Here is a 23608-nt window from a genome sequence, read left to right as displayed (position 1 = left end):
CCGCTGTGGAGGAGGAGAGTTGGGGAGAATACAGAAAACCAGAGAGAAGGAAGCAGAGAGAAAGCCAGGCAGGAAGATTTCACTGCAGCCCACACCCAGAGCGATTGGTATTCACTGCGGCCAGGCGGCAGTGCCAGTGAGTGCTGCATCTCTCAGGAACATTAAGAATTGAAAAGTATCTTTCCCACTGTTCTTATCTATCATCATCTTCATTCCATAACGCACACTTGTCGTGCCACTCCGGCAAAATAAATTGCCGTCATGGAAACAATATGCACCGGCAGACGCGCTCGCTTCCTGGAAATGAAATGCCCCACAACCCACTGCTTCCAGGCGCAGGGGTCTAATAAAAAGAGGCTGTTGCTCCTGTTGATGTTTACCCAGGCTAATGTATTCTGGCCTGCTGTTATTTTATCGCTTTTTCCGGCAAAATATGAACATTCATGTAGAAAGAATAGACTTCCAGCCTCTTATCACTGAAATAATGTTTGGCTGAAGTGCTCTCGCAGTGAAAAATGCCTGATAGTTAAGAGCGGACTTTTCTTTTTCTAAATGATTATTTTTTTAAATCACCTGGTTTCACCTCACTCCTTCAACGGGGAAAGAAATCAACTGCTTGGGGCAGCTATTTCACTTGCAAACATAGTCACTGTTGCTCAGCGTGAGATAGAAGAAGCAGGATATTGATGGGTACTTTTATGTATTATGAACACTACAGCACCCCAGTGACTGCCTAGTGGATGGTCAAATACACTCTCCATAAAAGGCCCAGAGGACTCCGAAAAAAAAAAAAAAATTTCGGAATAATATATCAAAATCTGTGATGAATTCCCCGGGTACGCCACTGTGAACACGGGGCATTTCCATCCATTCCATCTACTTTGTTTGTGTGGCCTCTTGTTGCATTTCCATGGCAACCCTGTCAAAAGCGCAAAAAATAATTCACCGCTTACCCTCTTTCTGGCCACCTGTTGTTACCGCTGCAACCCGATTGTTCATGCTATTCCGCTGAAAATGGGAGAGCGTGCTTTGCATGTAAGAGTGGCCACTGAATGATTTAGCACGTTTGTAAGTACTATATTTATTTAATAATTGGCTGTTAGGGCTTTTTTGTGCTCGACATTCCCTTCAACATATGGCTGCATATTACATGAGCCCTTACTCAGTATAGTGCTGGCTTGAAGTATGTGTGTACTGCATGTGTGACTGAAATAAACTCCACCAGACGAAAATGCTATATGGTTTTCTCGTTATTGCTTACTTGTTGTAACAGCTGCACTCAACACAGCATAAATCCACATATACTAAAATAAATATAGTATGTAACTCTGCCCGGCTTTGCACTGAGCTTATTCTCTCCTTTGTACTGAGATATTAATATGTTCCTTAAACAAGTTGCACATTTGTTTGTTGTTTAAAACTATACGTATGCTCCAGAATCACTAATTGCCGAGCAACCGCATCTTCTGCCGTAATGGTCCAGTAAACAATTAGCAGCATGCAAATACAAAAATAGCAATACCAGATCAGTTCAATTCTTTTATAACAGAGACATAATGCACTCACAAACAATATCAACTGTTCATAGCCACTGTTTATAGGCAACTTCTGTGAAGTTTAGACTTGTGATATCTACATAACTAGTTACAGGGTTCCCAGTTGATAGATCATGGGTCATTACAGCTGACCTACAGGATAGATGTACATCATATATTACTGTGTATTTATTTACTAGAACTACTTTTTACCAAATTAATAGTCCTATACACAAAACTTTAGCAGAAAACTAAAACTAACCGCTTGGCTACATATTCAGCAAAACCGAAAATATTTTTGGGTAATTTGGGTGAACCGACCCTGGCTTGTGGTGGTAGCTTTCCACCAGCAGCAGGGTTCAGTGAAGTTGGTTATCTCGCTGAGAATTGTGTTGCCTGCAGTTGCAACAGCTAAATGGCAACTCCTTTATGTTTCATTACTACCTGCAATATTTAAAACTGATCCACTGAAAAATGACCATATCTTCTACGTTCTGCCATTTGAGAGACAAATTTTGACTAATACATAGTAGCAGTAAATTAGCAGTTAATACAGCTCTGATGCAGCTGTCGGTGAGTGAACGGTAAACGGTGAGGCTTGAGATGAAATTAACAAAAATGTATTACACTGAGGCTGCTGCATCATTTTCTCGTCTATAGGGAGGCATTTTGAATTCAGCACTGTCATAGCAGACTACACTAATAAAAAACACAATTTACAAAATGTAAATACATGAACTTGACTGTTGAACGTTGACCATAAATAGTTTTAAAAAATTGGGTTTCATTTGATAAAAATGTGAAAATTACAGTGAGGAACAGTGGGCTGACATTTGAAATTGTTTGTGTTGTTTTTGCAAATTTTTACTTTTAAATGCACATTATACAGCTGAATTTTCAGAGATATTAGTGATGTTTTTAGGCATTTGCTCTAGGCATAGTCAATGACTGCCCAGGTTGTTTGTATCAACTACAATAGTCAACAACAAGGGGGAAATGGTGGACAGTGGAGGAGGGCAGTAAGAAAGGCAGGATCTGTCTGCTGCCTCAGTTTTATAGATGCCGTTTCCCTCAGTCTCAGGATACATGCTGTTTTAAGGTAGACAGCTCATCAAGTTTTCTGGGCATGAACTTGACCAACTGAGGGGGAGAAGAGCAGGACTACAGATACACTTACTTTTGAAACAAGGTGAAAAGTTGAGTAGTGTCATTTTAAATCTGTACAAGTCTCTCTTTGTTTGCCACATACAAAATTATTCTGAAGCGTCTTATCCTTATAAGCCTTGTTTGATCTTACTGGTACATTACACAAATAACATAAAGACTTTTTTTAACTGGAAAGATATCCCCGTTGTGAGTATGAAACACTCACCCCCTGTAGACTTGAATGGTCGCTGTACAAATTTGTAGTTATTTTCTTCACAGAGAATAGGAGCTGTAGTCATTTTGGATCCACAGCAGTTAGAAAGGATTGAAATCATGCACCAAGTTCTCAGAGACAAAAAAGAAAAGGTCAATAGAAACTTCTCGAACCACTCCTGCAGCAAAATACAATTCTTGCCCGTCTGTATGTTCAGTATGTTTAAATACACTGCTTCTATATTAACCCTCATGCACCATCCTTTCCATCTCATGGGATGGAGATTGCTGCTCCATCCTCGCTTACTCATTGGCTATGCTGACACTGGACTTCCTGTAGCATCCACAAAAAAATAAATAAGCTGAAGGTGATAGTCTCTGGCTAGCCAGTGAGTGAGCTAGGAAAGAGAGATTCTAGGAGGTGGGTGCTCTAACATGTGCAAACTAAAGAACTGTTAAGGAGCTGCTGCAAAAGGCTTGTGCTTGAGGATTAGGATGTTAGCAAAATATAAACTGTATGTTGGCAAAAAAATGATAAATAGATTATCTATGAAGTATATATCTCAATGAAGATCATGAATGAGCAGGGTTGAGCAATTAACATTTAGTTGCTTTTTGTGTTTTGGGTGTCTAATCACAACTAAAAAATTGCCTTTAATCCTCAGACTGGCTTCAAGAAACCAGTTGAAGACAGTGAATTAAAAATGACCTTTTCACCTTCAAGAACTAAAGCAAAGAAAGTGAGAGGCAAGGAACTTAACCCCTGATAGTTCCCGCTGACTGCTCAGTGTAGTACATCTTCAGTGTGTAGAACTGTACTGGGCAGCTCCCAGGTGTAAAATGTGTGCTACTGTGTGAATGTGAATCACAGCCTGGTTAAAGAGCAGCAGTACTACTGTCAGTGTCTGTCTTCTGTGGTTAACTGAAGGTTAAAGAATTGAGTAAGAAACCACTAGCTACATTAAATCTAGAAACAAGAACACATACTTAATAAGTTTGGACTACCCAATGTACCAATTGAAATAGCTACAACAGTCACTCTCCAGTTATTTCCTTGCTCTACTATTTCTCTGCTTGTGTGCTTTTGTATGTTTTCTTTTATGCCATTAATTTGCCTGGTACTGCAGAAGCTAATTAGCCTGTATGGCTTAATCTGGCATATTTACATGATGGTCTCAAGGGCTCGTGTTAATGAATGTACATTGTCCCTCCTTCAACAAATAACCTTCAAACACTGAAAAGCAGAAGTTATTCCTCCTATCCCCATGTTTCTTTTATAGAACTAAAATATGTTTAAGATATAGCCAGGTTTTGACAATACAAGGTTGACGGGACCTTCTGTGAAAGAAGACAAGGTTGGCACAAGTCTCTATGTACTCATTTATGTTAATCAACCTATCAGATAAGATTCACTGCATTTCTGTATTTGCACACCTTGCTGCAAGCTGTGTTTATCCATGCATAAGATGAAGGGCATGCTTTGCTAACGGTGCCTACATTAAAAGAAAACTGAAGGTAAAGGAGGCATATAATATGCAGAAAAGTTTCTCCACAAAGTATAAAATTAGAATGCAAAATTCTGAGGCAAAATCTTAAATGTCTCGAGATACAATCACAGGACCATTTCCTTTACTTGTTGCATGCTGACCACCCTCCAGTTTATCATGCTACTGACATACAAGCAGTCATAATAATCACACAGTTTTAATAGTTCAAGCACTCCCACCACTACAGCTAACGCTCCTCCATAGAGTCTCTTCACGTATTTCCTGATACAAAGCTTGACATTTCAATTCGAGCCAGGCACTTCAGTTGCCGAGCAGACAATTACTGGCAAGGAGAATGCACTGAAATAAGGATAATTCTCCAACAAAAGCCACCAATGAACCAGTCGGTGATCCTGAACGAATTCTCAGGTACGCCAAAACAGTCACGGCAAACAACGGAGATGGAGGAGGCAGTCGGCTCTGACGGACATGCTTACTGGGCTGCAGCTAATGAGCCCTGATGCAGAGGCTGGAGGATTGTCAGTGAGGCAGTAGAGCTGACCAGATGCAGACAGATGACACTGTGAGTTACACGAGGTATCACATTCACAAATACACATGTAAGTAGGCCTCAAGTTCAGCTTCCCTTTTATTTTGTTCCTCACATCATGGAAATTATATTTGAAGAGAAGCCCAATTAGTATAATTAGCCAAAAGACAACATGCAGTGCAAAACTAAAGTCAGTCTAGTGTAAACACACACAAACAAACCAATAAAGTACTTATAACCCCCACAACAAAGTGTCTGATGCAGGCTTTTTTTAAATTTAATATTATGAGGAATCAGGTGGAAACACTACAAAAGCAGAATTGATTTTTCAATAAAGAAAAACGTGTATTCTCTGCCCTCCTTTCTTTCTTTCCGTCCCTGTTCGCCCCATCCTTCTACCTTCTACGTGGCTGCTGCCTCCACCTGAAAATAGCCCAGAGAAAGTGCTCTCTTCACTGACAAGCGGGGAGCAGTTTGCTCTCCTGTCAAGCTACAGTGGAAAGAAAGGTCGATGGTGTGTCTCCTGTGAGTGTGTCAGAGAGAAGAGGAATGTATGCATTAGCCTCCGTGGGTGCATCAAATCTGAACAGAGAGACAGAACTCGTAGTTAATCTCTTTAAAATAAGGATAATGCATCCATCAATAAGTAAAGGTAAGCTCAAAGCGTTCTCAGATGCCTTAACATGAAACTCTTCTTACCAGGAAAACAATTTGTTTAAATGCTTGCTTTCAACACTTTCTGAGAGTTAGATTACACTTTCATTTTCATTACTGGCAATAGCTAGCCTACCTTTAAGCAATCTGTTAAGTGCTAAGTGCTGTAGCTATTTCTTAACCAGCAGTTTATCCATCCACTCATTACTCCTGTCTCCAGCTACAAAAGTGGTTGCCTTGCAACCTCACTGTTGCAACAAGACTCCGGGAAGTCACTACACCTAGCTGTTGTTAGCCAAGGAATAGTTACAGCATGTAATTCCCCCTTTAATCACAATCTTTATTTTTTAAATTTAGATTTGTGCACAAATTGAACAGAAAAAGACGTGTTAATAAGGGACCTGTTGGTAGATGTTGGTAGGTGTTTTTGATTTTAGACAGTGCCAGTTTACATCCTGCCACTAGTCTTTATGCTGAGCTTTATGCTGAGCTAAAGGCCTCCAGGCTACAGCCCCTTTCTTAACGCACAAGCGTTAGACCCTGGTCGGAATTCTATCTAGTAAATAAGCATATTTTCAAAGGTTATAGGGGCTTCTGTGGTTTGTGTTGGAAGACAATTTTCCATTTAGGTATGAAGACATAACCACAACTGGTGACAATGGTGACACTCACTGCCCATTCAATGTTAGTATTACATACAGTACAAAATCCCAGACAATGTGTATTATTGTCTCAAACATATTGGTAGGATGAGGAAGAAGCTTTTGTTGCAAAGAACCATTTTTCCTCCCTCAGACTGAAGAGGGAAATACAATACTCACAAGAATGTTTCAGAAATCTAAGCGATGGTTGTCATTGGGTTGGGGAGTGCAACTCTCCTCTCCTCCTTTACTACAATAAAGTGAATAGAACAGGGTGAGAGGAGAATTGCGAGGCAGGTCATGAACCAAAGGTGTCTGGCGGGAGCGGGTAAAGGAGAAAACTGTAAGAAAGACTCATGTACTCATTGTATGCACTCGTGTGTATGCTGATGTCAATATGCACAGGAAAAAAATGGTTAACAAGGTTTTTGTTCATGCCTCTTGCACTGGAGTCAATAGTCTGTCAATTACTAGAGGGTAAAGCTATCGATGCTGCTTTGTCAAACTGTCATCTAATTATGCCATTATGTTCAACTTACAGCGGAGAAATCAATTCAGTAAACAAGTAAAACATACATTTGAAATAACAACTTAATTTTGTGGCTTAATTCTTTTTTTCATTGCCCATCCATAATTGTATTAGTTTTTGGTTAAATGTAAGTTTACTCTCGTAACATAGACAGGTTTTTAATTTATCCAGGTTTTGGTTGACATCTAAAGTAGTTCTAGTTTTTAATTTATCCAGGTTTTGGTTGACATCTAAAGTAGTTCTAGTTTTTAATAATACAAAATAATTAGTCCTAAGGACTTTACAAATTGTACCACACCAGTTCTCATTGTAAACAAACCCTCAGATCTTTAAGCAGAGTAAGCAAGAGCTTAAAACTGGTAAGATGTGATTGATTTGATTTAACATTTTTGTTTAACATTAGAACTATTCATTAAACCAAAGACAGGAGTTGCAAAATGCTCTGCCTGCTGTCAACCATGATAAAACTGGTTATAAAGGAATGAAGCGCTTACACCTTTAAGCGCCGCTGTGACACCATCAGAAAACAACACACATTATTATTAGTGAAATGGTAGAACATTTCAGTTTCAATTGTTCTTTTAAGAACACAGACTCGCAAACTACTTATTGGAAAGTTGTCAACCAGTTGTCAAACTTACTGCCGGAGAGGAACAAGGTAACTATTTCTCTAGACACACAAAAAAACATTGACCGCATAAGGATGGATTAGGACTCTGAATATTCAAGGATAGATGCAGAAAGGTACCTTTAACTTAATAACGCATTATTGTTGTTTAGACAAAATGTGTTTCATAAGTTCTAAAGTCTTATAGGGTATGCAACATCAAAATTACAGCATGCAGAAAAAAACTGCATTCAACAACCAAGAGGGAATGCTGGTTGCCAGTGTAATGATTTTGTAGCCAACTGACATATCCTTGGAGTAAGTGCAGCACTTCTTCTGATTTAGTCCAGTACAAATTTAGTTTGGTCATGACCTTGAATGAAAAGGCTTGCACTAAACTCTAATAGCTTGCTCAACCAGCCAGCCCACAGACCATTCTCTTAAAATCAATGTTGCCCCTGCAATAGGGGGGAAAAGTACATTAGGTCCAGCCGCGGAGAATCACACACATTGTGATGTGTTCAGGCAGCCGAGGAGATGTATCTTTACCGTCCACTCTCAGGTCCGTGTAGATAATACATCTTGTTTTATCGTCAGGATGCTGTCTGTATTCAAAAAACACTCCCGGTGAAATTACAGGTAATAAAGTGGGAGACTGTTGCTACATCATGCTTCTCATAATGGTGGTGAGAAAGTGTCCCTCAGAGTGCAAATGTAGGTCCAGTGACACAGTTGACGTTTTATGTTTCAGAGCCTTCGTGCACATTCACTTTTGGGAAACAATCTCAATCTCTTTTTCAAGTTCCATTGTGTGCCATCAAAGAGCCCATCACCCACTTTCAACATCGATTCTAAGTATGCAACTTGAGGATCTTTTCTTGTAAAAACAAGAATGTTTCAGCCGTTGTGACACAAAACTGTCTGTTTTAGTTGCACCTTTAGTTGCACCAGCATTATAAACACTATTAGGAATTTGGTTGGACAACAAGTTGTCTTAGAGATCTCATGTTGAACATCTTGCACATCAAAATTAAACATTTAAATTGCACCCAAACAGAGCTTGCAGAACACAAAAAAACATTTTATACAGTGCACCATACTGTATACATTAGGTTATAGAGATATCCTGGATGCTCATGCTGCAGCCACCACCCTTAAACCACTGGATGCTGTCCACCACAGTGCCATTTGATTCACTGAACAAGACCTGAACTCAACTCCGGTTTCCAGTAGCGTACTGCTTTACACAGCTTGAAGTTAGAGACACTCATTCCTATTAGAGACTTTAAAAGCTTTACTAGTTTTTATTTCTAATAACATTTGTGATAGTTTTGTTTTTGTGTGTGTGATGGTTGTTTCGAGTAAATGAATGTTCTTGTTGTGATCTGGTGTATATGTAATTTGTTCTCAGGACTCCCTTGCAAAATGAAACTAAAAGGCTTAAACATTCCTTCTGAAGAGAGGGAATTGTAATCTTTTATGTGAGCTAAGAAAGGGAAGGCCACATTACTCCCTGGGTGTCTGCTATCAAGGAGACCACTTCAGAAGGGCCCAAGTCATTTATGCATTTTTAAAAGGGGGAGAAGCAAAGACTCCTGAAATAAAATTTGGTAACTTAATCTCAAAGACGTACTGAGGGAATGAGGTTGCCTTGAAATCTGATCTCCTGGATGGCTGGCGGCCGGAGACCAAATATAGGCCCTGTGCTCCGGTCGTAATTGGGAGCTTTATTGATTTCCGGGCCTGTCGTCACGCCTGAGGTGACCTTTTGTTTGAGAATAATTGCTCTATTAGGGGGTTTATTCAGGCACCTGCTGGGTATCTCAGACACTATTATTGTCCAATAAGAATCCCCAGGCAGCAAAGCAGTGACCCTGTACTGATATGTGGGGTGAACAGAGAGACCCTGACTTTCTGCACTGCAGGGGCTTATCATCAAACGAGAACACAGGGCCGGCTCGGTACATTTGTGGGTTAACGTGAGCTGTAATACTGGTTTGAAACTTGATAAGATTATAACATACACCGATCGGACCACACGGGTCAGCCCTCTCTCCCTGCGTGCATCAGTGAGCCTTGGCCACCCATGACCCTGTCGCCAGTTCACTGCTTTTCCTACCTTGGACCACTTTTGATAGGTACTGACCACTGCAGACTGGGAACACCCCACAAGAGTGGCAGATTTTGAGAATTTAGAATGAAATGTTTACACGTAGGAAGCACATTAGAAAAAAAACTAATGTGTTGTCGATGTCCATGTAAAGCCTTTTAGAAAATACTGAGTACAGTGTTGTAAAACAGCTAAACAACTCTGCACATATAAAATTGCTTCTCACCACTACTGAAATTGGAGTGAAACCCAATTAAAATGCAGCACAGGTTCTTTGTGGGTTCATCCCAAGTGTGATCAGCACAGAGTCAACTTAGAGTTAGAAAGGTTTACAGAGGAAACTTTCTCAGGCTGTGGTTGAGATTTTGGGTGGTTTTGGCTGAGGCACACTGGCCCCCTCGACCTGAAGAGATGTCTGAGAGAACTGTAAGCTAGTAAGCCAAGGAAGTCAATTATTAAAAAGAGAGCCAATGGATGCAGTTTCTCTTGACATAACTATTCTTTATTTATACTATTGGGTTGTGCCAAAAGGGCAAATGTCAAAAAATTTGAAAATGCATGTTTGACATTTTGTCAACAACATTGTGTTTTATAAAACATGCTTTTGGCACAAATAAAGTTTGTATCAACACAGAGAATAAATGCAGCATACTTACGAAGTCATATGTTGAAATTCTAATGTACAATGTCAAGGGTGAACGTCCTAATTTATTATTATTATAGACATCAATAAGGTATCAGTATGCCTGCTATTCTTTCAAATGTTCCAATTTGTCCTGAGGTAAGGAGCACATCACATTGTTAATCTCTGAGTTAAAACATAAAAAAAGAACACGGTCACACTATTATAAAAAGAGAGATGAAAGTGCTAGTGTTTGTCCATCATGTTCAAATCAAACATGGGATCTGGTTGTCAAAGATAACTTTGAAGCCATGCTAGCGGAGCCAGAGGTAAAAAAAAGACTGATGAACAGGAAAGTGAGTGAGTGCGTTTCCTTGAATTTCTGTTTGCAAAAGCGTCATGCTCTATGTTCCCTCTGGCACCGAACGTATTCATTAAGTCTGGGCATAAACAGTTATGACTCAGACTTCGCTGTTTATTGTCATGCCATCACTCTTGCTTGCTCCTTTCTTTACAACACAGCTACACACAGCTAGCTCTGTACACAATTAAAACATATAAACACTCATTCAAACTGCTTTTAAAAAAAGGTCCACTGAAAATCGTTGGCACCCAGTCAGTGTGAAACACATTGGGAAAGCTCCTGTTCAATGGTTTTAATGCACTAATGCTCTCTAATGCATTATGTTGCCACAAAGAAGGCATCAGCATACACTTTCTCAGTGTGATGAAATTGATTTTCAACATGTTCTTTGTTCCCTATTGGCAAAAACGCGCCAGAGAAGCTCTAAGATGCTGTTCACTTATCGAAGCCAATTGTTTTCGCTTGCAAGAGCGTGTCCTCCGATTCAAATCCTATCACAACATAAGAATGTTATGTTGCCTCCACAACACAGAAACCAAACCGACTGTGGTCTTCCTATGTAAAATTACAGGTTCTCCCAATTACTTAAAATACATTCTACAGTTTGTTTAAACGTCCAATGTGTTCCATTTAGAAGGATGTACTGGGAGAAATTAATTATTATATTCATAGTTTTTTTCTTTCATTAGTGTATGATCATCGGAATATAAGAATTGTTCTGTTTTTGTCACCTTAGAATGAGCCATTTTTATCTACAAAAGGAGTGGATCCTCTCCCATGGAGGCCGTTATGAACCGCTATCATTCTACAGTAGCCTAGAACGGACAAACCAAAGACTGGCTCTAGATAGGACCTTTCCCGCCACAATGTGCTTTCACATGTGCATCTGTCGTGCCTGCCCTATATAAACGAGATCAAGCGACTGTTGTTCAGGAATTACCAACAGGTCAGACTATTATGATGGAGCATTATAAGTGTGTGTTATTTATTTGTGATATAATTTGTTCTTATTGACAAGATGCGAGGATTTGAGTGAAATGCTACACCCCTACGGCATGGTGAGCACATGTGAGCTTCAATCAAGTAGGCGCTTCAAAAGTAGTATTTAATTGGCTCCTTTAAGATTTAATGTTTTTTCCCAAATACAGTTTGTTAAAGTTCATTCCAACTTTCAACGTCTTCATGTATATGTGATAATTATACATTCTTTAAAATAGAGATCAAATGTACCAGGTATTTGAATGAGCGCGCTAAGGTCTGAGAGATCAATAACTTTAAGAAAGAAAGCGTTCCCTACTCACAGTGGAATCACTCAAGTGTAACCATTACTGTTAATTTTGATATCTTATTGGCCTGAAGCAACTCAGGGGTCAGTGACAGCTGATAATAAATCTGTGATATAATAAGTCACTGAATAGCTTTCTAAGCTTCATACATACTAAAAGGTTACCCAGGAGTGTAGTCTTTTTTTCGTCTTCTTTGAAAAGATAGCAAATGACTTGAGTGGGGGAGAACCTGTATTTCACCAATATAAGCAGGGGTAGAGCATATAATTCAGTGGCAATTGACAGCACCCTGAGGATCACTGAAATGAGATAATAAACTCCAGAGTGCAAACCCAGGGACTGCGTGGACTTCTAATCTCCAAAATGGTAAAGAAGGAAGATTCAATCATGCTGTGTAACTGCCAGTTAATGTAGAATATCTCTTTAAGTATCTCTGCTTGATCGTATAATGCAAATTAATTATTTGTTCTGTCAGGGTGATTACTTAAGTAGGTTATTTAAAAAAAGGAAAGAAAAAGATTTTTCAAACAAAGCTAACTCTTTGGAATAGCACATAATTCTCTATTTTGTAATCGACTTGTCTACACACATTCCATCAGGCTATGAATTGCAGCTTTTCCAGGGAATGAATAGATTATGAAAACACTTTAAAGTGTGTGTGGGACTGGCTTTCTGTAGTAATTAGCGCCCTGCGTGGAATGCCAATTCCAGCAAAGTGCCAATGTACCACATTTTCATATCAGCAGAACAATAGCCAAATCAAAAGCCCCAATCAAGCTTCCTGTGGTGTTTGATGTTCGAACAAAGTCGGACGCTCATTTGCTGGAACACTCTGAAATTAGGGCTACATGCTCATTTGCCAGAATGAGACGCACATTAGCTGAGCATTTGATTCAATTTCAGTCACTAGTTAACAAAGGAAAAGCATAAACAAGATGGTGACACAATTACTGAATTAATATCATTTTCCCACACTCACTTCGTTTGTTTTAATCTGTGTGTGTTTTCTTTGTACTAAGCTGCATACTGAGCTACAGCATCTCCATAGAAACTAGGCTGCTGCTGGGTGTTTGGAGTGTGCCCAGCAAATGTCATGATGAAAGTCAGTATATCAGGGATGGCCACTAAACACCACTGAGGAGACATGTAATGGCTGCCAATATTTTGAGCGTGGAAAATCAGCAGGGGGTTGACATTGTCGCCTCTGACCAATTCCCTTCCACCCAGACTTATTTTTTATAGCTGGAGGAAGCAGGAGTAGGCTGAATGCCAGCAGATATGTTGTCAGCTCTGTCCTGGACTGCCTGACTGTCAGACAGATGACAGCGACGTGTGCTTTTCAAGTAGAGAAAGATGATATTGCAGCGGGCCGCCTACTTCCACGCTCCCATCACCATAATGTGATGAGCTGTCACATTAAAATCCTCCAGTTGGTCAATTTGGAGCGCCATCAGTATTCTGCGGTGTTGAGAATTATTGCAGCCATAACAATAACACTAAAGGTTCGAGGCGATAAATGTCAGCAGGAACACTGGTAGGAAGACTATGCCAGGCTCTGAAAAGCAAGCTCATTCCTCTAGCTGAGCAGCCAGATGCCAAGACTTGGGCACAGCCTTTAGCCTCCTGCAGGCTAGTGAGTGGTCTATGTGCTGGCTCATTGAGCAATTTTCATGACTAAAGTAACTGAGGGAGGAATTTGTTGTTCATTTGTATCTATTTTTAAAGAAAAGATACAACTCCAGATTTTAACAACCTATATGAGACATTAAGGACAAAGTCTAAACCCACAGCTTAAATAAGACAAAGCTAATGACATTCCAAGTTCACCTCAGTTGTGTGTATCACTTTGAGCTGTCAGACGCCCCCGACACAGGCACAAACACCCCCTAGCAGCATGTCCAATGAAGCTGGAGCACCAGCTCCTCCTAATTCGCATCTGAGCCTACAGGCAATTACCTGCTTATCGTTTGCGACTAGCGCTCGCTCTCCTGAATGTTTGTCACCGACGTGGAGGTGGCGCCGAGACGACAGCAGGACCCGAGGGAGGGACGATGGTGGACCTGGCAATGCTCAACGTTTCAATTAGAGGCTCAGCAGAACATGGCGGCTCCTGATCGCCTTCCTGCTCCACAGCTCTGGGCCCCTAATTACAGAAGGTCGATAAGGCCAGAAAACACAGCTCGAATGGACTGAGGCAAGACGCAGATAAACACACGCAAACAAAGACGAGAATACAAAGACATTAACACGCTGATCCACACATGCTATATATGGTGCACAGACACAGATACAGGCTGACACACCCCTGACAGCCTGAAGCATGATTAATCTCACTTGCTCACTATTTTCGCTCAGCGTATAAAATGCTCATGCAACCACGGACAGGAAGTTTCTGGTTCAAAAACAAACTGTACGTTATCTATAAAAATATATATTCTGGCAGAAAATATTCTAAATGCATTTAGCTTATTTAACTCCTCATGAAACCATGCTTTTTGCCTGAATACGAGAGAGAGGAAAGTAAGCTTTGGTTTAAAACTCTTGGCAAGCTGCTTAATTTATGGAAATATGACCACTCAGGTTGATATAAAAAAAACCTGCACAGTGTTTAATGGGATCTATATGCATATTCTGTGCTGACTTCCATAGCTTAGAGACACAATTAGAATACAACAAAGGAAGATACCTGACAGGGAAAAATGCTGACCTTTTCCTAAATGAGGCGGTTTTACACACCGTTTGGAAACTCCTCCTGAGGTGTTTTCACATAGCCTCAGACACACAAACAGACACGCACACACCTGATGTCTACACCGACTATTAGCGAGATGGAGGATTGTCTTGACATTTAGTTTGACCGTTGCTCCAAACACTGAATATTTATTGCTTTATTAAAGCAACCGCCTCCCACGCGTTATAAGCCATTTCGGCAAAGAACATTTAAATCATGACAACAATCATGATGAATCGCTGCGGTGGCTGCCTGGCAATCTTGCCTCTAATCTCCACTTCAGACCCCAACATCACGGCTTGATTGTTCATAATTGCCCTTAAGATGAACTATGGTAAAAACATTAGGGGCATCCAATTCTCCTTTAAATCAATCTTCCATTCCCTCTTATCAGTCAAGGGCACTCAGCAAACACGAGGAATTGGCCTATTATCTATTTGCATTCCAAAAGTGAATCATCTCGTCACTCTTTGCTTTTCCAGAACCTATTTTGGCCAGGCAGCTTATCTCTCTCGTTAACAAGTGACTGTGCTGAAAAGGTACAACACAGTTACAGGGGGAAAAAAAAACTGGAGTACCTGTGATAACAGTAGATGACCTAGCAACATGTTAGCTACGAGCAAAGGTGCAGTTGTGTGGTTTCAAATTAAATCTGTGTATTGCCGAAAGGAAATATACTGTCAGTCTGAGTTGGAAGCAAAATAGCTAGTACCTGGCAAGAGAAACAAAAATTCTAATTATGCAGAGAAGATACAGAGATGAGTTCTATATACCTCATACATATGTAAAACTCTTGGGAGATGGGTAAAGTTTCATTTTCTTTTTTTTTTTGCAATTTACATTTTCAGCATTTTGCTTTCTTATGCAGAATTTCTCACACTGGGGAAAAAGGTGGTGGTCCAGTCTCTTCCTAAAAGTTTGGCGATTTAGGGACAACTCGCAGGGCCATATGGTCTAGTGCATGATGAGCTAACTGCTAAAAACATAACCAGCTTGGTCACATCCTAGTGCTAGTCACAGCTCTTGGTTTATTTGTATTTTCTCTGTACTAGGCATTTACTCTTCCTGGCATTTTGTTTTCTATATTGTACATGATTCCATTCAGTAAAGAGTTATTTATTGAATTAAATGTTGGAACAAAACCTCTCAGACCTTGCAAGCTGGTTACCTTGTCTGCTTATGTGATAATGCGTTCACACAGAGCAAACCATTCCTCTTTTGCAGAGCTGTTGATTCTCCAACAGAAGAGGTTAAAGGTCCAGTGTGTAACATTTAGGGGGATCTATTGGCAAAAATGGAAGATAATATTCATTGGTATGTTTTTATTAGTGTATAATCACCTAATAATAGCAATCGTTTCTACAGTAGCCCAGAATGGACAAACCAACCACTGGCTCTAGGTAGGGCTATTCACATTTTCCGCGAGTTCCGGCCACTGTAGTTTCTCTTACCTGCTTGAAAAGGGAGGGTGAGGTGAGGGCACAACTACAGCTAGATACAACTAAATCCTGCACACCAGTCCTTTAAATAAAACTAGACTATGGCTTAGCTTAGCTAAAAGCTAAACACTGCCAAGATGAATTAGTTATCAAAGATCACTAAAATTGAACCTAAGTGAATCTACTAATGACCACCATTTCATTAAAGTGAACTGATATTGCCACAAAATGTTTTAAATGTGTGACCGGCCTCCTGTTATGGGACTTCCTGGCTGACCAACAGATGACCTTTACACCTAATATGGCCAAAGGTTTTGGTCACCTTCACAATGGACCACTTATTACATTACCAATGAATTGGCTTTTGTAAAGAAGATGAGTCTATATTAGTGACATTAGACAGGTTGATGAACAGTGGCACTTCTGGATCAACAGATACAAACGCACAGATACACCAATTTGTAAAAGGGAAATCACTGCTGCTGCGATGGTGTACAGAATATACTGCAGGCAAATTCATGCAAAAACACAAAAGCATAGCAGGTGCCGTGCAGATGATTCTTCGTCGTTCCACTGTGTTTTGTGTGCAAGTTGCTACTTTAATTAACATCTGTTTAAGCACTTATCACTTGAGCTATTCATCAGCAGGCCACTGAGGCAGCAGCTCTACCACAGCGAGGTGAATGAAACAAAACACGGCTGATTAAAACCAACACTTGTTTTCTCAGTGCAAGATGACACACAAAAAAACCTAAAATGTTCAAGTTAAATACAATCAATAATACAATATTTAAAGCTTTCACCATCTTGAAAGAGCATGTTCCCGTCTGACTTTTTCCTCTTGTCGATTTTTTGGTTTAACTTTGAAGTCAGCATCTTCACATTTTATGCTTGAATTTATCAGCTCATTGCAGACAGGTACCGTTTCAAATAAACAACATTTTATCAATATTTGACAAGAGCGCATCATCGGAAACCTTATTTAGGATTTATATGACATCGAGTGCATTGAGGTTACTAAGAAGGTATCATAGTATCTTAGACGAAACATAAGTATACTGTATAAATAAATAGGAACTAAACAAATATGCTATACTTTTTTGAGCCAGAAGGGATTTTATACCCCTAAATTTGTAATAGTTAATTCCCCTGTACTGTAGTCTTTTGACCTGGTGAGGATGTATACCGCCATGTGCTTTCTCTGGTACATATAACGATGCAAGATCCCTCAAGTCACCTGCCAGATAAGAGTCTAAAAGGGTAAACAGCTACAGCTCTTTCCAGCATACTTATGTATCACAAAAGCTAAGGGAAAAAATAACTCAGAAGTAACAAAAAGCTACAAAGTAAGAAAGACCTACAATCCTACCCATGCTACAGTCTGTCAATGATTAATACCTTCTCTGGGTGTCTATTCTGTTCAGGAACACCCGCAGGCTTCTCTGCTCAAGCTGCCTTGATGGCCTGATCTGAGGTTTTGGCTTTGAATCCTTCCAAAGTCCTTTACTGCTCTGCTACTATGAGATGCTACAAAATCAACTTTAACAGGGCAGACCTTGCCTCTCAGCTCGGCTCTCACAGTATCTAAGTCTCTCACTTTAGCATGCATTACCCACTTAGGCTTCCTGAGAATGCAAGTCACACAGAATGTGAAAAGAACGTAAAAAGGCAGATTATTGGGCTGGATGGTGGAGGCGTCTGCAGAAGTTTCCCCCATTAAATACTGGGTGCTGTGATCCCGCGTTTAAAGCTGCACTGGTCCCAAAATGGCTGCAAGAAATAACTGAGAAATCTGAATTTGGAGAATCTCAATTACTCATACAATCTGACACTACTGCTAAAACTGCCCACAGCACACAAACATTTACCAAGACAGTGAGTTTATGAGATAAAGGATACCAAAAGGACAAGACAGTCAAAGCTATTTAAGTTTTCATTTGTCCTTTTTTGGTGATCAAGCTCCAGAATTCAACTAAAGCACAAACTTGCGTGCCAAATTCACACGTTCCCTATCACGATACTCTTTATTACAGCATTGGGTTGGTGAGTCATCCAAGAGTCGGTTTGGTAGTGGCAGGTGAAAAAAACAAACCGGGTAACTTTTCTCATCACTCCTCCAGCCCACTTCGCACAGCACACACACACACACACACACACCTGTGTGAATACATCTACAATCGCCAGTTCTTAGGCTCATGGAAAAAAACCACCCTATACAGCACTCTTTGCAATTAGTTAAAGATTAATGTATTTTGACAACTAAAAAGTGCTACATTAGTCACTTCAAGTCCAAAGTGTCTCACCTCTGTAAGTGCATTACTGCAACCTGACCCTGACTCGACCTTTCACACCTTGAGAACCTTCACCCTGTTGCAGTAATGAGGGTTAGTGGTGTGACTCTCTCTGCGCTGCATCTAGCTGATTACTGGAGGACTGCTCTTGCTATCTCTGGTGAGCTGCCCTCTATCTCCGTCCTCTGTCCCTGGACCAGAAGCCCTGCCAGCAGACCATCAATCAGGAGGCCACAACAGGACCTCACGTAATCACAGCGGCTGTGTATGTTTGTGCGTCTGTATGTCCAAGTACACCAGGTGCAATGTGTTTGCCTGTGTTACATTGCTGGTTTTACAACCTAATGTGCTTGAAGCAATTTTTCACTTTGCTGGAGCGTCACTCCTCAAGAAAATCCACTGACAGCCACCATTTACTATTTACTGGTCTTCCAGCATCACCGGCTCTCTAATCTTGTCAGTAATTACAAAAAAGGTTTTTGCAGGTTTTAAGTATCAATTTTGCTCTAAATTCGTAAAATGAAATGACTGAATTGATATAACAAATACCTAGTGCAGCAAATACCATAAACTAAGTATTCATCACACTATAAATGTGTATGTAAGTGAATAAGTAAAAACTAAATTGTATCAGATTGATTAGTTTGAAAAAAAAAAATAATAATAAAAAATGTCTACAAAATGCTCATCCGAGCTAAAGGTGATGTCTTTAAATTACCTGTTTTTTCCAACCAACAGTCTTAACCCAAAGATATTTATGCAGAATATGCAGGGTGGGACTGGCAGACCTTTGGCCGCCTCCAAGAGTGTGACTGACAGTCTGCAGCTGAATCACAGCGGGGGAAGATTGTCTGCTTGGCAGGATAAAGCACAGTGTCCCTCTCACCTTTTCCGTCATCTTTCGATAGGTGCAGCTAACAGGTAGAGGCTAGCAGTGACAGATGCCATCTCAGAGTTACAGTTGGTATTGATAGACTGGCTTGAAACAAGAAAAACTTGACAAAAAAACCTTATTCTTGTATGAGACTGTGAGCAGCAGGCTCAACATGTAACGGCAGTATAAAGGTGTGTTACCACACTCGCAAATTCACAGGCATATATGACCTTCAAAGTCTTGTATTGTAAAGTTCAAGGTCTGAAAATAAGATCACGGTAAAACAGGATAGAGACCAGAAGTAGAGTCGTTATACAGTCGACTGGATTGTATAATGACAGAATAAAAACTGTTGCTACTGTATATTAATATCAGTATGCATCAGAGACATTAGTATAGTATGGTATTGCTGTAGGCACTATATTGTTATATATTAATATGACATGTGCCAAGTTTTTAATATCTAGTGCACAAACTCCTAAAGATTTCCCGTACCTGTGGGAACCTTCTTTAAAGCTGTCAGTCAGTACAAAATTACATTATTGTTCCAATTCCCTCTCTCTCCACTGTAGGAGGAGTATTATTTATCAACCCTGACATTAACAAAGCAAAATAAAAATTGCGTGGTCGTTTTTTTTTTCCTCCAGAACATGAAATATTATTACTCCAAAATAAACTCCACTGTTTCTTCCATCATTAAGGCTCTTGTACCTCTGTGGAGGTGGGTCAACAGATGCTCCATCATCACTGACTGAATGATGGTGGTTGCAAAGAAAACAGAGGATAGCCACCCTGCACCACACTGAAATGCAACAGTGTTTTCAGCCTTCAGACTGGAGACACAGTTCAACGCCAGCTTTCCTGAAGGGGTCAGACGCCTTAAAGCCATTTTTTTAATAGACAGGTAGAGAGCGCGGGCAGGACATGTTTATTGAAATGCGATTAAAACTGTTGATGTGAACCCCAGTGGCACATTCGCAGGCCTTTACAAATGCACAATCTGATTCAAGTTGGTCTAACTGAGCTGATTTGCGTGTCCTGCTGCAAGGTGAAGCGCGCAGGATGTAATGGAAAACACAAACTGCTCGTTGTCTCCCGTGCGTAAAGTCACTGAATAATGATCACTGCTGAATGATGATGATCACAACCTGCGAGGCTGGAAAAAAAAAAAAAAACCTCCAGTCGTGATGAACTGATAGCACAGCCCCGGCTATCACCAATTGACTCCCGAGCGCAAACGTCCATTAACGAGCGTAGGCTTACCAAATTGTCCTTTTTCCCCCACCAACACACCATTACAAGCGGTCAGAAAAAGTAACCGCAGTGCTGCATGCAAATACTGCTCAGTGTTGGCCAACCAGAGCAGGGAGGACACAGGTTAATGTGGATTATAATATGCGAGGTGAGAAGTGAGAGAAAAGCTCATCGGTACCTGCTCTTGCTGTTGAGCCGTTTTCGGTGCATTGCCTTCCTTCGCCGTGGTCATGGTTCCCTACAGCTGGGAGAAACTGTTGTTTCCCCGGCAGGAGGAACACACACACACACACAACAACACACACACACAAACACCAAAAAAATGCAAATATAGAAAGACACACCGGTGCAGCAGAGACCGGTAGGCACAGGAATGAGGAGACTGTCTCTATTCGCGGCGCCCACAGGCTGCGTTTGCGGTGGCCAAGGTGTGAAATAACAAGTGGTGGAAGGACGCGCTGCTCAAGATGAGAAAAGGCAAAAAGACTCTCAGTGGAAGCGAAAGAGAAGAGGAGGAGCAGACAGCAGAGAGAGAGAGAGAGAGAGAGAGAGACACGCATCTCTTCTTTAAACGCTTGATGCGGGACTCCGCGTGCGCCCACGCACACACACACACGCATTGGCTCGCGAGTCAGTGCGTGCGAGTGGGGGCCCGCGTGTTGCAGCGTGAGTGGATATCAATTAAAAATGCACATTGAAATTAAGCGCTGAAACTTTAATGCTGAATTCATGAGGAATAAAAGCTCATACAATATTAATTTGCAACCAGAAGGCCGTTCTAACACTATTGCAATCACATACAGTGGGAAATATCGACGATTCTCATAGTTTATTCATATTTATTACAAAACAAAAAGGTCCATCTCATTAAATCAAGTCCCATGTGGCTTCATTTTTTCAGACACAATGCTGTGGTGAAGCTGCTGGTAAACTGGACCAGTACAAATTAAAGCAGCAAGTCTTCTTGCAGCAATTGTATATAGCAATTTCTGCATTACATAACTTCCGTGCTGTGATTAGAGACAAAACACTAATGTGCTGCTGCACTGATATATTAGTAATAGTGAAACACTAAGTGGCTTGAATGTAATGTAACAGGATTAAATATTACTCATACAGGAGCAGCAGAAGTAATAACACTGAGATTGTTTGAAATTATGTTTAGGCCATGAGTGGCTGTAAAAAGTTATGATCCAGGGCTTGAAGTAGTCTCAATAAAGTGGAATTTGTTAGGACTGAGGCAAAAACTGCCTTTAATAAAGTTCAGTCAGTCTTTAACTAAATCTTTGAGACTGAAATATAATTGGAATATTCAGTTTACTGCAGCAGTACTGAAAGGAGTCTCTCATGTTGTCTACATTTCGTGATAAGAACCAAACTTCTTTTCAGGGGCTTGTTCAATTAATTATATCTACAAAGAGTGTTGTACAATCGGTATTAAACACTGTGAGGAAATGACTTACCTTGATTTGCTCTGAGATGTACTTAATGCTAATTAATACCTTAGTCTCCAGTTTGACTCATAATATTGCAAGTTTGCAACCGAACGTGCTGCACGGTTAATTAAAATCAGGTGGAAGCTCGGTGAAGTCAATTACCCTGGAATCCCAAATGAACATCTGCAGTCGTGCTTCATGTGACCAGCAGAGCACAACGGGCAGAAAAAGGCCTGTCCTTCAAAAAGGCAGCCACGGAGGAAAAATGTTACTGTCCGACACCCTTGGACGGATATCATGGTGTTATTTTGTTATGTCATTTACTTTCACTCAACCTACATTTGCATGAACCAAGTTTTGACAGTTCCCAAATGAAGGTTTTCTCTGTGTTGTAAATGTGTTTGCAGCGAGCTATATCAATACCAATAGCATTGCTAGTTATTCTACTGAAAGTGAGAGCTGACTTCGAGGAACACCTACTTTTTCTATAGTTACGCAAGCAGCATGCATATCAATGTTAATAGCTGATATTTAGCAGTTACAGCACATCCAAATCGGGGGTCTAAAGAAAGAGGTTGTTGTACACTTTGTAAAGAGAGATGAGATTATAAAGCCCCTTGAGGCAAATATGTGACTTGCTATATTGGAAATTAATAAAACTGACTTGACTTATTAGCACTACATACAAGTACTGGACAAAGTGATATTTTGACCCTTTTGTCTTAAGAGGACTACATGAATGTCTGTATTAAATGTCATGGCAATTGATCCATAGTTGTTGAGACAGTTCACTAAAAACACAAATTTAAACTTCACAGTGGCACTAGAGGAAAAGCGAGGGGCTCACTACACTCAAGAGGCGTCATCCTCTGGGGACCATTTCAGTTTAGACCAAAGTGGTGGACTGCCCAACCAACCACAAGACAGACCAAAACTCGTCTAGCCACACCGCTAGACAGACTGAAAACCCATTGAAAAGGGTTTTGTATTTCACAAGCTACTGTATTACCACTAGATCTGCTCTGCCATACAAAGCCACCAAACCTAAAGGTTGTGTTGCCGTTTCTTGACGCATGAAAAAGAATGAAGGCCCACCCAGTGTTCGCAGCACCGTCCACTTGTGGCTCAAAACTACATTAGCAGCCTCCTCCAACGACTCAGCCTGTGTTTACCATCAAGACGATGATGTATGAAACTGGAACGACTTCTCAACAGCCAATCAATCAGCTCCAAAATAATGACGGCCACTCTGGGCCAAAGCCCTATTGGCTTATGACGGATGCTGTGTGGCCGGACCGCGGCAGCCGAGAACACAGTAACCACCTTATTGTGGCTGTGTTACAGAGTGAGTGTACAAACCTCATGTCTCTGATGTTGACAAATGGACACGCGGCGGCAGTGATGAATGTTTCTGGGGGTGGCTCTGTTTAAATACACATTCCTGGAAAGTCAGGAATTAACTGACTGACAGTGCCCAAACAGATGGAGCCATCCACTCACTTCTGCCTCATCATTTCACTGCTAATGCCAAGCTAGCAGCCAACCTAATGGACTGGAAGCGCTTTTGCCTAATTAAAACTTCAACGTAATCAATACATGCCATAATCTTAAAATACTATACACTGATGCATTATTTTGGCACTGATTGTAGTTCTGTAATTGCTGGAAACACAATCATGGCCACTGGGTGATGGTTATGTTGATAAATATAATTGCTATTGTTAAAGAGGCGTCTGCAATTAACCCTGCAAATGTTGAGTCGCAAATTTATATTTAGGTTGCTTCAGTGCAGCCAAGAGGTGGATTGACTGACTCAGAAACATCTCTGATACTTATTTA

The 23608-nt window shown here is 40.6% G+C and overlaps 1 protein-coding gene across 2 annotated transcripts in view; it reads right to left on the bottom strand.

Moving 5' to 3' along the window:
- Positions 1-23608, bottom strand: part of dpp6a (dipeptidyl-peptidase 6a) — a 122746-nt gene that overhangs the window by 60301 nt on the left and 38837 nt on the right. The window contains exon 1 of one of the 2 annotated variants that reach the window (XM_035682114.1): positions 20512-20732. The exons of the other annotated variant lie outside the window; for it this stretch is intronic. Within the exon in view, the coding sequence (XP_035538007.1) occupies positions 20512-20565 (54 nt within the window). The 5' untranslated portion in view covers positions 20566-20732. Of the gene's footprint in view, positions 1-20511; positions 20733-23608 lie in introns of those variants that run through there. 2 annotated transcript variants of the gene reach the window in all.

The sequence above is a fragment of the Morone saxatilis genome, unplaced genomic scaffold (assembly GCF_004916995.1).
Source record: "Morone saxatilis isolate NCDOM2014 unplaced genomic scaffold, NCSU_SB_2.0 Contig0, whole genome shotgun sequence".
NCBI lineage: Eukaryota > Metazoa > Chordata > Actinopteri > Moronidae > Morone > Morone saxatilis.
This window is presented reverse-complemented; position numbering and strand designations above follow the sequence as displayed.